This window comes from Strongylocentrotus purpuratus, unplaced genomic scaffold, assembly GCF_000002235.5.
Source record: "Strongylocentrotus purpuratus isolate Spur 01 unplaced genomic scaffold, Spur_5.0 spur5_scaffold_10, whole genome shotgun sequence".
NCBI lineage: Eukaryota > Metazoa > Echinodermata > Echinoidea > Camarodonta > Strongylocentrotidae > Strongylocentrotus > Strongylocentrotus purpuratus.
In genome coordinates this window covers 8,499,263-8,514,565 of record NW_022145595.1, presented here as the reverse complement: position 1 = coordinate 8,514,565, position 15,303 = coordinate 8,499,263, and the positions used below count along the sequence as shown (strand labels likewise).

General features: G+C 37.4%; 1 protein-coding gene across 2 annotated transcripts in view; it reads left to right on the top strand.

The window, feature by feature from the left end:
• Window positions 1-3,673, top strand: part of LOC576280 (ankyrin-3) — a 119,554-nt gene extending 115,881 nt beyond the window's left edge. For both annotated transcript variants that reach the window (XM_030979383.1, XM_030979384.1), the window contains 2 exons: window positions 138-318; window positions 908-3,673. In XM_030979383.1, coding sequence (XP_030835243.1) covers window positions 138-318; window positions 908-1,151 — 425 coding nt within the window. In that variant the 3' untranslated portion in view covers window positions 1,152-3,673. The remainder of the gene's footprint in view (window positions 1-137; window positions 319-907) is intronic.
• Window positions 3,674-15,303: the final 11,630 nt, after the last annotated feature.

Sequence of the window (15,303 nt, the reverse complement as noted above, 5' to 3'; positions counted from 1 at the left end):
AAAAAAAAAAAAAAAAAAAAAAAAAAAAATCCCAGTTAAAATAATTTTGAAATTGTTAGATTGACATTGAAAAATCAAAAATGCTAAATTGGCATCATCGAAGAGTTAATTTGATCGTCAAAATGTGTTCCTTTCAGTCGATGGTGATGAGGACATTGAGGAGGAGATCGAGGAGTACGAGGAGACCCTGGACGACGGCACCATCCGCAAGGTCATCAAGCGACGGATCAAGAAGCGCACTGTCCAGATGATCCCTGTGGAGATTGACCCTTCGCAGTATCCCGAGGGAGCCTTTGGCGATGACGACGATGTCAGAAGGTAAGTCAAATCTTCAGAATTTTCCATGATGTCTCAGGATCTTTTAAAGGCATCGTTTAACAATGTTAAATCTAAGATGCATGACCCTACATGTAATCAGTGTCTGTGATATGGTGTAATACTGAAGCCCTAACAAAATAGCGCTTCAAAATATCATGAAGTGCTTCAAAAAAGTAAAAGTCTTTGAGTGACCGGTTTTACCATCCTCATTTTCCCCAATAGACTGTAGTGTTATAAAAATCGTTAGGAAAACGAATTGTGAAATTTCGATTTCCAATCATAAATATCTTGATAATCAGACAGGCGATCGGCTTGTAAAAGTCATGGGGTTCCTGACTGACCCAAAGGTTTATAAATATGATTGCAGTATGAGCTAATATAAATCCAGGATATTGTTTCAGAATTGGAGACAGATACTTCCTAAAAGATACCCAATCCCTTTAAGTATTTGGGGGTTTTTTCCATCGATTTCTCATGACTTTTTATGATTACTCAGGTATTCTCAAGATTTTGAATGCACACAAGTTATATATCTAGACGAATGGTAGACTCTAACCATTTTTTTTACTCTCCTCTGGCCCACCTCCAGGATCACAGTCCACAAGAAGGTCACACGCAAGACCTTCATGAAAGACGGAGAAGAAGTGGATCAGCAAGAGGAGGTCGAGACCAACATCGAGGAGGATGGTGTCGTCAAGGAGAACAGTGAACTCCGGGAGGACCTCCAGCAGATCGTCGACGGACTTCTCAACGACCAGTCGATAGAGGGCGAAAGCATGACGACTGTCGTCGTTTCGGAAGAAACAGTGGAAGGAGACGAATCTGAAATTTAGATTGTTCTCTTTCTGTTTTTGTGTGTCGTGGTCGTTCAAATCGTTTCATATCCTTGTAGAACTTTGAGAGGATCAAACTTTAGAAAATTAAAAAAAGATCATAGCATCGTTTTACATTACCGTATTCATTTATACATTGTATTCATCAGCAGAATGTTGTTTTATGACAAGAAATTTAAATTACTAGGATTGGATAAACCTGTGTTGATGCAGTTCAAATATTTGCTATTTCTCCGAATGTGAGAATATAAGGCGCATTCTTCGGAAACTTATCATAGAATTAAAAAAATAGTAACTTGCTTTCTTATTGTAAAAAAATTTGAATACAATTATTGTATATCCATTCATGACATGTCTACTCTGTTTGATACGTAAAGATGTGACGATCGATCATACTGTATTGTTAGTCATAATTCCTGCTCTGTAAAATGGAGAAGGCAGGTTCAAGCAAATGCTATATGTAGGTACTTGTAATGTAGGGCTAGTGCAAAGACGAGGTCACAAAACTTGCGTGAACTTTGACCTTTGACCCAGAGCAGACTGCCTGGATATTCAATCTTTGACTGGACTCGGATTATCTTGTAATTATTGTACATGTTTAATAATAGACAAAAGTGATTGTTTGTGTGTGCGTGGCTGTGTCATGAAGTAGATTCCTGTGTTCTTAGAATGTTGTTTCTCATGCTCAACAGATGCAATTTGAGAATTAGCAGATATTTGGGAGGAAATAAACTGCTAATTGTGTTTTCTTATATCACGCTATACAGTGAACTTTTAAAAAAGTTGGGGAAGAAAAATACAGCATGGAGTTCGTGTAAGGAGTGAAATATAGATGTTGAATAATGATATTAAACCTGGAAAAATTATGAAATGTTTCTTTGGAATGTAGAGCGATTTGGTATATGGGATCTTATCTATTGCTTCACGCATGCTGATGGCATCATTCTTTAGAGAACTTCTTTGTTGTTTTGTCTGTATAAACATTGATCGTGAAAAGAAAATTTAGCTCGCTTTATTTGATAGAGATTATGGATTTATGACTTTCTGCGAATGCACTCTTCTCGTTGGTGTTATTTGATGCCAACATGGGAAGCGTTCATTTCATTCTTTTTCTTTGGGATGATTTGTAGCGGTAATTAACTTGCCTCGGGTTTTAGCTTCAACTAACCAATCGATACCATGTCATTTCCAAATGAAATAGATTATATCTGGGTGTATAATATTTGCTTATTTGTGATTTCAATATTCACTCGTAAAGAGGATTTCTGGAAAGTAGATTGGTATAATAGTAGACTCTTGCCTGTGGTTCAGTGTAATGTTCGTAGATAAATCTGTGATTTGTGTGAAATTTCAAAGAAATTTGTTCGAAAAAAGGATATGAATGCTGTATATGGCTTTGCTATGGCGAATATGAATATCGTCAATTGATTAACATGATTAATGAATTTAAACTGTCACATTCTTTGTAATTTGGAGGTGTTTATTCTGATTTTAGTGCATGCTGATGCTATCATAGCGATTACGTAATCCCATATAGAGTCTGTCGACATATTTTGTGCAGTACTTGTCTGGTCTACTCCTGTGTATACCCCCAAGACATTTTACCATGTGATATAATATTATTCTAAGTGCAAAAAATGGATAGGAATTCTAATAAGGCATGTTTTGACTTTCTTTCTTTCGCCAAAAAATAATCATGGCATAATGGATCGCATATAAATTTGGAAATTATCTAACTTTGATGAAATATTTGATTAATCACAATATCTAGTTGCTATATTATAGAGTGTTTTTCTGTAGTTATCTATCGGTGTGACGATATAAGATTAAAATATAATGTTGATTTACTTTCCAATTTAAAAGCAGAAAAGTATGATATATATTGCAATGTGATTGTTTCTTTAAAAACACTGGGTAATTCATTCTCTTTTTTTTCTGTGATAATGGTAAATATATATATAGTTCAAATGTTATTGCAGTGCAGATGATAATTAATAGACTAGGCAATGTTTCCTGCACTTAAAATAGATTCGGTAGCTGTGTAAATGTACATCAATAAGACTCGCTTGACTAGCTGAAAATTAATAGTAGACAGCTCCATAGGATCTATATATTAAACAAAGAAACACTGCAGTACAAGTGCACAATGTGAAACTGGTGTATTTATGACAGCTCTTAGGACACTGGTGCGTATTTATGTCTGCATTTGGTGAACTTGGAGTATGATGTAAATTCCACTTATTCAACATTACAAAAAAAAAATTGGTTGTGATATTTTGAGTTCTTCCTACAAAGAGGGAGGTATTTCATACATTGTTTTTCTCTCTTTTTTTGTTTGTTTCCTGATGTGGATGTATAGAGGTGTTTCATTCTTGAGATACTATTGAAAGTAAACAAATTATGGTAAACAGGAAAGCGTGTGATACAGCCGTTTGAAGAAGAAAAAAAAAATCATGTGCGTTTATTCTAAGGAGAAGGGTTATCTGTCTGCACGTTCCCAGTAAATGAGAAAAAAAAACTTACAAAATTTGTTGTTTTTGTTGTCTTTTTGTGTCCATGGGGAGATGGCAGAGATTGATACAGAACAGGGAGAGTGCAGAGGCTTGAGATGGGGGGGGGGGGAGGAAGAGGAAAAATAAGAGAGAGAGAGATCCGAGATCTGCACTTTCACACTTAAATGATGAAGGAAAAAAAGTGTTATTGTCTTTTTGCATCTCTTGTTGAGAGTGAGGTACACTGTTGTGAGATCTGTCAAGGTAGATAAGCAGAGAATGGGATAGAACAGAAAAGGGCAGGGGCTTGAAAATAAATTTTGAGAGAGGGGGAAGAGAAATGAGAAAGAGAGAGAGAGATCTGTACTTTCCCAGTAAATAAAGAAAAAACTGATGATTTTTGTTCCCGATTAATATTATACAAATAATACACAGCATTGTATTATTTGTTTTATAAGATGTTTCATTTGTGTTATAAAATGATATTTTAATACATGATTTTAATAATGACCGGTCAATAGTAAAATAGCAAAATTACTTGTTAGGCAAAATAAATGCCTGGTCACGTGTACGCTCTCAACCAATCATTTGATTACGATCTGCGTCATCGTCTATTCGTGCATGTTGTAAGTGAGGTACACTAGTGTGAAAATTGTTCGGCAGATGGGCAGGGGCTTGAAAAAGAGAAGAGAAAAGGGATACAAGAAAATAAGTGAGAGGAAGAGAGAGAGAGAGCGCCCATACGCACACAACTAACGCACACAAACACACCCACACACAGTTGACTAGAGCAACATCTTGTTTTCACTGGAGGAGGAGATCTATCTTTACCTTTTGGAATCTTAATGAACAGAAAAGGGGGAATATGCAGCTATTTGATGACTTTGTATCAAAGAAACTATCAAGCCGTACATAAAAATAAAAAATCTGATATAAACAATCTTCACTGCTCTCCATTATTGAATGAGGAATTATGCAGTTAGTCTGTAGTGTAGTTGGCAGAATAGAAACCATCAAAATAATTATACAAAATACAAAATGTCCAAGTTTACTATTGATATGTAGTTCAGTTCTTGTTTAAGAAGTTGCAAATGCCTTCAAAGTGCATGGTTATTGCTCTTATTCTTATAAATGACATTTCTAGTGACCTTTTAGAACCTAAAATTGCTATGAAGGTAATTTTAGACCCCAAAATGTGTGAATTTAGATTGAGCCGTCTCTGAAACGATTTTGATCAAACAAAGATGTTTTTGTCATTTAAATTGTATATTCTTTCAAATTTGACACTCGGTTTTTCATTATCTCACACAAAAATATTTGGTGTAGCGCCCTCTGCAACAAAACTCAACTATCCCTTTAATTTTTGCGTAAATGCAATTACGTCTTAGGTCATGTACTAAAATATTATAGTATAATCCTCGTGTTACCTCCGGTCATCGATTGCTAGAATTAGGCCAGTCCGAGCTGCTGGCTGTTATATAGATTTAACTGACGTAACGAAAAATTCATAAAGGAGAGGGGGACCAGGGCATTGGGCCGGGGAGGGGGGGGGGGGGGGGGGGGGGGGGTGGGGGTGGGAAGGCGGAATCCTCCCCGCCCTAATAACGAAGGGGGGGGGGGGGGGGGGGTATGTAATGTACTGTATCTGGGGAGTCTCGCCTTATGTAAGTTGTTTCTTGTGTAGAGTACCGAAGCTGTGAGTCTGTGACATCATAAAAATCTATTCTTAGAATTTCTCAATTTGTTCTTCTTTCTCTGAAAGAGCATCAAAAATAATGTCCAAATGTCGAAAACCAGTTGAAAATGTTAAGTATTGGCTGAGATATGACCATCTGAATGAAAAGGTTTCCTACAGGAACTTATATTGCTCTGGTTCATAAAGTTATGAAAAAGCTTTTTTTTAGGGGGGAGTGGTGCTTTAAAAATAGGGATATTGCGTCCCATGTGGGACAGAGACATCAATCTATACACAGAATTTGGGCAACTTGCACTCGCAGTTGGTCAGAGCATGTACCTATGGTCACAGCATGACGTATATTCTTTCATTTTGTGCTCTCCCTACAAGGCAGTATTCGCCATGTTGCGTCCAACTTGAACTGGGTTGGCCAAACTCTCGTAATCAATGGCTCGAAATGATGCTGAATATCCCTCTTGATATACGCCTCCGTATAAAGGAGCTAAATCCACTTTTGATGAAAATTGAGTTATTGATACCAGAACATTGTTTACTTCAGTATCCATCTTTCAACAAAAGTACTTACCTACATTTTGGGAGTCATTATGAAAACATGCACCTTTTAATATCACTTTTCCATAGACGCCTGTACAAAATCTGGTAAACAAATGCGTTTTTCTCTCAAGTTAAAAAATGGATTTAGCTCCTTATGGAATTCAACTCTTCATTTGCTGGGGATTTTATAATTCACCGAGTGCTGATCAATTTTGGTCAGGGCAACTTGTTTATACAACAAACCAGAATCAACAATGTAGCAGATCTTCGGATCGCTGTTCGGTCAGTCAACATTATATGCTTTTCATTTCATTTTGTTGGTTTTCAATTAAAGAACGAGACTGATATCATATCAGTCTATCACTAATTTTTTACTAATTTTTATCTACCGCTTCTTTTCCCCCTCCATATAGGTACATCCAAGGGTGTCGATTTGTATCCGTGGTTGGGGGGATGATAGGTGCCAAAATATTTTCGGCAATGGATCAAAGCAACCAAGAGGTAGGAGCGCGTAGCCAGGATTTCATTTTAGACCGTTCTCGACTCTTAAAAGGTACTATGTCCCTTTTGCAGCCAACCTCAAATTCTGTAGAACTTTGCAGGAATTATGAATATGTCATGTATGTCCTATCTGTGAAATTTAAATGTTAGCAGTGTCCTCATATTCAAATTATGCAAGGAAACCCGTTTACTTGCTAGACTTCACTGTCAGACACTATTGAGTGACTGACTGGCTTTTTTTCTTCTTTGGTAATAACATACATGAAAAGAGTTGTAAAGGGTACATGAGCATTTGTCTACATCAATAACCCACTTCTTGTGATGGCCAAGATTAAACTGATTGAATCTTTGCGTAGCATAAAACGTTGACCATTCGGTACAATTGTCTGAATATCAAGACTATTACTTTTGGGCTCTATAGCCCTAAAGTCGATTTGACAACTAATAGTCATTATTTTCCCACTTGAAGACATTTTTCAAGCCCCACCTTTTTTAGGGAAGTTCTAAATAAGTATTATCTGTCAAATGCAGTTGGAATTTAACTTTTTCATTTTTTTGGCCTGCAAATGGGACATAGTACCTTTAATCCTTATTTGAATCAAGTTCCCCTTCCTCCGCGCGTAGCGCGGAAGCTCTGACGTTTCATTAGATTATTAACGAAAGAAGACGATTCGATGTACCATTGTCGACTCTAAATCCTTTTCTGAATTCATTTCTTTTTCCCCTCCCGCGTGAAGCGCGGAAGCTTTGACGTTTCATTAAATTATTAGAGAAAGAAGACGATTCGTTGTACCGTTCTCGACTCTAAATCCTTGTCTGAATTCAGTTTTCCCGCTCCCGCGCGAAGCGCGGAAGCTTTGATGTTTCATTAAATTATTAGAGAGAGAAGACGATTCGTTGTACCGTTCTCGACTCTAAATCCTTGTCTGAATTCAGTTTTCCCGCTCCCGCGCGAAGCTTTGACGTTTCATTAGATTATTAAAGAACACAATTCGTTGTACCATTGTCGACTCTCAATCCTTGTCCGAATTCAGTTCCCCCCCCCCCCTCCCGCACGTTGTGCGGAAGCTCTGACGTTACATTAAATTATTATAGAGAAAGAAGACGATTCGTTGGACCGTTCTCGACTCTTAATCCTTGTTTGAATCAAGTTCCCCTTCCTCCGCGCGTAGCGCGGAAGCTCTGACGTTTCATTAGATTATTAAAGAAAGAAGACGATTCGTTGTACCGTTCTTGTCTGAATTCAGTTTCCCCGCTCCCGCGCAAAGCGCGAAAGCTTTCTCCTTGTCTCCGATCTCATCACGAATTCGTCACAGAGTTCATCTATGTTTACACTGTCCAGGATTGTCTGATGTGCATTGCAGATTGCTACTTTTGCGCTTCGCGCTTAACAATTAGTTTGTTGCTTTTTAACGCTGCGTCTTTGCATTTGGCGCACTGCATTTCTATGATCTGTTGATTGAACAAATTGAATAAATTAATCAATTCCTGATGAAGCCGTATGAGCAAGAATTTAATTTATTCTTATCTCATATACGGTTGTCTCATTTACTTCGTATAATATATACGTATTATGAAAATGAGATAGCAAAATGTGTATATTGATAGTCATCTTGCGAGTAATAACCATTAACTACTCTCATCGGGCTCTCATCATTATTTTTTCTCTTTTTTTTTTTTTTGATGGTGAATTATTGGGGGGGGGGGAATGATTGTTTAGGCCATCCCCCACCTGAAATATTGGGGGGGGGGATATATCCCCCCCATCCCCCCGGGATCGACACCCATGGGTACATCAGAGAGATGCCAGCAATATTTGACTTCAAACTGTCATCTCCCACGGTACATGATTGTGTATCTCTTTCTCAATTCGTAAAGGCTAAATCGTTCACTTTTTGGTCCTCTGCACCGTTATCGAAAAATTTGGAATATATATAAATTTCAATATTCTTTGGTTGTGTTGGCTTGTTGAATTTTGGTAAACCTTTGTCAGCAAAATTTCAATGGCACAATTTTGTTTTGCCAACGGGTAGATTTGTTTGACCAACATAGATTCTTTGGTTGTTGAATTTTTAAAACCTTTGTCAGCAAAATTCCAATGGCACATTTTTGTTTAAATTTGATGAAGAAACCGGGGTGGGGGGGGGGAGGCGTTTAGCACAACTTGTCTTCATCGACAGAAGACAGTTTTTGTTATAAGCTACTGAAATCCTTGCTTCTGAGTGCATGGTTATCAGCAGATATGTCACTGATTTTAGTCTTTTGTTATTGAAAGGGCTTTGTGAAACGGGTCTCAGGAACGTGTGATATATATATTTTCTATTTATTAACCAATTTACTTATCTATTTATTCATTTATTTATTCACTCTTCTAGATACAGGAAATCCCTAGCTTTAAATATCGAGTATTGCTCTTGATTAAAAGGGGTCCTGTCTGTACAAGAAGTAGAAGAATGAAATAGGTGTGTGTGTGTGGGGGGGGGGGGGGAGCTAGAAGAAGGAATATAAAGAGAGAAAATAAAAAGGAATGCAAACATGTTCTCAAACCAGCTCACATCCATTCTTCCCCCTCATTCGTTGATTCTGACCCAATTCGTCTCGTTTCATTCACCTAATAAAAAGAGCCCCCCCCCCACAACACTGCACACACGTACTCTACGTCACTGCTACCAGAGCATGATGTTGATAAGCCCAGTGACCACGAATGAATAGTGAAAAGATGAATATCACTCTATTTCATAATTATGTGCTGACTCCGTTTTTTCTTGTCAAGAGATCCTTTGTGAATATTTAACGATTCATAAGTGCCTTTTGAAAACATTTTCTTTTCAATAAATTTGTAAACAGGGTTTTAAACTGATTGTCAGTTTTCTTTTCATTTCAGATTCGACGTATACATGTTTTTCTGTTTCCAAATGTCGGTAGTAGGTGGTAGGTGGACACAATAAGAAGTTTCGATTCTGATCAGCTATACTCCCGTTTGGCGCGCAAATGTACAGGTGAGCTGTCGTCTGTTGCCTGCCCCCAAATTACGTTCGCAGATTAACAAGGAAATAATACTAGCGCGCACGACGTAATCATCAGTTCATCAGCCGGAAAAGGGGTTGCTTTATCGCCGCGCATATTTTTCACCTGATAAATCTGTCATTCTTGATTTTATCGTTGTCATTTTGATTTCTTTCGACGTCGTACGATGACGGGCACGAAGTCGTTGAAGTCGAAGCTGACGCGTAACTGGGGATGGGTTGTTACTTTTGCGTCGTTCCTTATGAATTTCTTTGGGTTTGGAATCTTATACTGCTTCAGCATCACCTTCGTGGCACTCCAAGAGGAATTTTCAACCGATTCAAGTGCTACGTGTAAGTATGATTTTCCCAGCCCAACTTTGTAAAATTACCGTAAAATAAGGAAAATGTAAAGAAATGTATTACGATCTATCTTTAGACAATTCTATTCCGAGGCGCACAAATTAATTATTACCCTGGCTTTAGCCTATAGCTGCCATTACGGCGCTCTAGCATTTCAAGGAATTAATTCCTGCCAGGTACCCATTTACCTCACCTCGGTTGAGGGTGGCAAAAGTAGATTAATGCCTTGCCATTGCCAAAGGACATGAGTGCCGTGTCGGGGATCGAACCACGACCTTCGAATATCAAGCAAGTGCTAATAAACCACTCGATTACGACACTTCTCTTTTTAAAGACCGTCAATACTACTGAGCCAGAAGGGATTAGACCACACAGCAAGGTCACTGACAGGTGGCTATCTCATTAAATCAGCTCTCAACTAACATACGAAAAAGAGGATCATGGGGGACCAACAGGCACCGATTGGGGAAGTTTTCTATATAGAGGGAGCAAGTAGCTATACGTAGGACAGTGGGGCTTTAAGGCTTGTTCAGATTTTTCATCAAACGTGTCAATGAATGGAAACTGCGCGCAGCAAATATGACTTGAGCGTATTCACTGAGTTTTGTGTTACAACATACAGAAAATTGAAGTGTAAACATTTGACGTCGTTAAAAAAAATATTTAAAAAAAAAGAAGAAAAAAAAAACGATATTTATTTAGAACTTCCTTCAAAACGAAAGAGTTTGAAAATGGCTTTTTTAATATGGGGAAAAAACGGCCATTTGTTGTCGAATCGACATACGTAAGTGGTTGCAATCATCTAAGTAATAGTCTGATTTTCAGACCCTTGTATTGAATGGTTGGACGTTATGTGCCGCACAAAGATTCAATCAATTTCATTTTGGTTATTACAAGTAGTGGGTTATTGATGTAGACAAATGCTCATGTACCTGTTACAGCTCATTTTATGAGTGCTATTACCAACGAAAAAAAGATGTCAGTCAGTCACTCAATAGTGTCTGACAGGGAAGTCTAGAAAGTAAACGGGTTTCCTTGCATATTTGAATACTAGGACATTGCTAACGTTTAAATTTGACAGATAGGACATGCATGACATATTCATAATTCCTGCAAGTTCTACAGAACTTGATGTTGGCTGCAAAAGGGACTTAGTATCTTTAATAGTCTTTTTATACAGTGTAGATTTAATACTCCTTTTTTAATCGAAAGCCAACAACAACATTTCTGGAATCCACTCCCAAACGAATCATTCAAACCACTACAAATAATTCTAATCAACTACTATGAACAAAGTACTCCCTAATATGAGTGGGTTTTCACCGTATTAAGGGAGTAAATGTGCTCTAAAATCACTCATCATCCGAGAAAAGGGTGAAATTTCTTTTACTAGGCGTTGTGGCGTGCGCCTGTAATCCAGCTAACAGTGGAAGTTACAAACTGATTCACCCGAGGACGCCGGTTCGAAACTGAGTCACGTCTTTCGGATGGTGACGTTAAAAGGTCGGTCCCCAGACGTAAATAATCATATCTGATTGATACACGTCTGTAAAAATCCAAATACACACACACTGTCTTCCCCAGCTCTCTTGGACCGCCAATTGACGTGCCCGCAGCCCTCAACTTAGATACAACAATAGAAATTTAAAAAACATGAAAAGAGTGACTTGCAGAGAAAAAATGAAAGGGGAGAGAAGGAGCGTTGGTAATAGTACAATAAATCTAATACATCTGCTGATTGAATGCAGGTTCATTCATGGATGGATGCACGATGCTAGGTCAAGGACGATTACCCATCATTGTTGAATATACAGTCACTGTACATGATACGAGTACAGTAGAATGACACATGACAGGATCAATATTAACATAGTGATTGCATTGTGAAAGAAAAGGTGTGGAATGGATCAGAAAAAGTTGATCATGTAGCATGTAAGTATTGGTGTGTGTACTGTAAGGTTCTGGAGTCATCAAAATCATAACAAATTTGGCCCAGTCTTGGCGCAATTTCTGCAAGGATATTCAAAACAAATGTGTATGAAGTCGAATATTGATGAAAGAATACAAAATTAAGGTTTTCTGCGCACCCTCTTTCACATTATGATACAATATAAGTGAAATGTTGCGATCAATTTTTTGGCGAATTTGGGGCTCCCAGCATTTTAGAGGGGTTTTTAAATGCTATAGATTTTTTCTTACACACTGAGTCTCATTGCTTCCTAGAGCGTTATAGCCTTGGGAATTGTTAATTTTCATGCGCCCAGCAAGGTAGGATGAATGAAAGGTAACACTCGGTCGCTTTGGTATCTCACATGTTTTTGTCAGTGGTAATTTGGCAAAAGTATATGGTACAGTAGGATGCGGAATCGGCCGTTCGCATCGAAACTCCCTTTAACGAAATTTAGTATCAAGCCCTGGTTTATTTGCCCCCCCCCCCATATCTTTATCCCAATGGGCAATTTTTATTTTTTTATAACAAACGCAAAAATTCACAGCTAATTTTCATACAACCTATATCAAAACGTTATTTGTATATGAGTTGAATTGAGTCGAGTTGAGTTAAGTTGAGGTTTTATTATCTATGAAACGTTCAAATACATAGCAATACTAACATTAATAAATATATGTTTAACAAATATCTCGAATGAATAATATGGACCAGAAAATAGCATAAAATGCTCATCATGTCTGGTACCTTTAAAATACAGTAACTTAACATTTAACAATTTGTGTATATAATATGAATTATCGAATGCAGGTACAACTTAAAAAGCTACATACTATTCTATGTATCTAACATAATACATGTTTGTCATGCGAATACATGCTTCAACAAAAGCCATCGTACTGTGAACTCATTTCTTTTGCCATTTATATCATGAATGTACTGCTCATCCTTATAATATGTCTTTAATATATATTATATTTTATGTAAAACAGGAAATGTCTAATTATCTCTAGAAAAATAAGTTGTTGCTTTACGAGTACTATACAGTGCGTCCCAGAAAAAAACGAAACCGAGAATTATCGATGTTTTATGCACAGAGAAGACGAAAGACCTGATGCATGGCTGATCTTCAACGAAACGTAGTTAAGCCTTTTGTCAACTCTGTTTGTTGCTACAGCAGGCAGCCAGTGAAAACGAACTCGTTTGATCAAATTATGGAAATGCAAGTATTACTTTAAACAAACAGAACTTTGATATTCCTGGCTCATTTTTCCTGATTGAGGTGTCATATGAAAGGGCAGAAATTGAACTCTCTAGAAATGTGATTTTCTCTTTAAAATTCAGATACCACCCGCCAAATGACTTTTTGGTTTCCTGTCTTCAAATTGCTTTTAATCACTAATTATAATTGTGATTAAGTTATGATAAAACATCGATAATTCTCGGTTTCGTTTTTTTCTGGGACGCACTGTACAGTTCAATAGATCATTTCGTTCATCTTTAAAACCAAAAGTTATATCTTGAGGGGTGACAGTAAGGCAGAAAGTACGTGAAGATAGCCACTATCGGACATTCTTTAATTTGAACACAGTGTCATTAACAAAAAACAGAATTCTATTTAAAACTTTGTACTGATAATACCTAAGTCTAGTATCCATTGTAAATCTAAAGATGGCCATGTTAAAATACATGTACTATATTGTACTGTCTAAACGATAATCCAAATGTTTTCCCATTTAAACGCTATCTTTTCGGTATAGTATTTTTTTCCTACCAAAGTTCTATGAATCCTTCTACAGCCTTTATTATCACGCAATAAAATATTAAATACATGTAATATACGGTAGAAAAAAATGGTTCAATGAGTCAATGTGTCGTTTTTTCTAGGTTAGAAGAAATAATCATCGAACAGCTTGTCGAAGTGAAAATACCGTAGAAAATCAAGCTCTACATAAAACTCTGATTTTAGTACAGGCATTAAACGCCAAAATATTCCCTTCTTGATCTATTTGGTCATTAACTCATAGCCTGCCATTAGGCTGCATGCACGCTATTGTTATAGTGCCTTGTGCTAGCTAGCAAGCTACTGCTCCTCTGCTTCTTGCATGATTGCACGCAGATGTAATAGCAGTTATTGTTCATGCCCATTGGACTGTGCCTAGTGCTTCGCACGCGCTATTGACAGTACCATCGCGTTAATTTTGTGGATTTTTGGCCTGGCACTATAGGGATTAGCCCTGTGGCATAATAAGAGTTAACGAACCTAATGCCCTTATCATGCCACTGTTTGAAAAAAATACGATTTGAAATTTGCTATTTCTTCATAAAGGTTGCGATTTTAATCAATTTAAGTTTTATGTTTTTTGAATGAATGAAGAAGAAAAAACTAAACATTTCATCCCAGAATGGATTCCTTAATATTTGTGCTACGTTTACATAGTATTTGTCTCCACAAGATGAGTGGTAAGGCTGGGTTAAAAAAATGATCCCAATAAAGTTTCAATATTAGTTTGTTAAACATGTCAGTTTGAATGCTTTATTAAAACATTATACATCTATCAATTTTGTTCCTCCTTCTGCATATTATGTTCCTACTATCTGATTAAATATTATATCTGGTTTGTCGCCCCATATAAATTGAAGAGTTTCGATGTTGTTTCTCCCGCAGCTTGGGCCGGCGCCATCCCGATCGGCTTGGCCACCAGCGCCAGCGTGATCGTCACCCCTCTCGTCGACCGCTTTGAGAATCGACCGGTCGCCATCGCTGGAGTCTTTCTCTGCTGCATGTCCTGTATTTTGACGTCTATCATCACCGACTTCAAGCTCATTTACCTTACCTACAGCACCCTCTACGGCTTGGGTATAGGATTCTGTTCTTTGGCGTCTATGGACCTGTTGCTTCAGTACTTCCCAAGAAAGAACTGTTCGCGCGCTACGCTGATTGCATTGGTTGGTTCTAGCTCAGGTAAACTGCAGGCTTGTGGACTATTAAATAGATGTTCTTTTTGCATATCCGTAGACAGTAGATTAGAACGAACAAGCAGGTTTACTTTAGGTCAGGAAATCGAAGGGTGTTTTTTTACGAATATGGACCAATAACACGATAAAAAAATTAATCCCAAAGCTGGCATGTTACTGTTATTCAGGCTTATGTTATTGGTAATCTTTTTTTTTTTAAATTGCCATTGAAATAGGTCGGATAGGCGTAGATAAGTTCTGAACTAATCATAGTCGACGCTATAGAACAGAGTAGCTCGGAGTCCTGATAGCATAGAATGGTAGGAAGAAAGACCATTGAGGATGTGTTCAATAGAAAGCAGACAGGTGTTTAAAAAAAGACCTGGGGGTGTTTCACAAATAGCCTAAGTCGCGAACTTAACTCTAAGTTGGACTTAAACATTACGGAGAGCCATTTGTATCCTTAAAATAATTATGATATACCGTGGAAGTTTATGTTTAGATACTGGATTGAAAAAATATGTCCGTTGTTAGTAATTTTGAAAACAAATTGTTCCAGTAAAGACATGTTAAAGTTATGCTTAAAACAAAAAATACCTAATTTTTATGTTAACTGTCTCGTAACTTGGAGCGAACTTAAATATATTCAATTTCC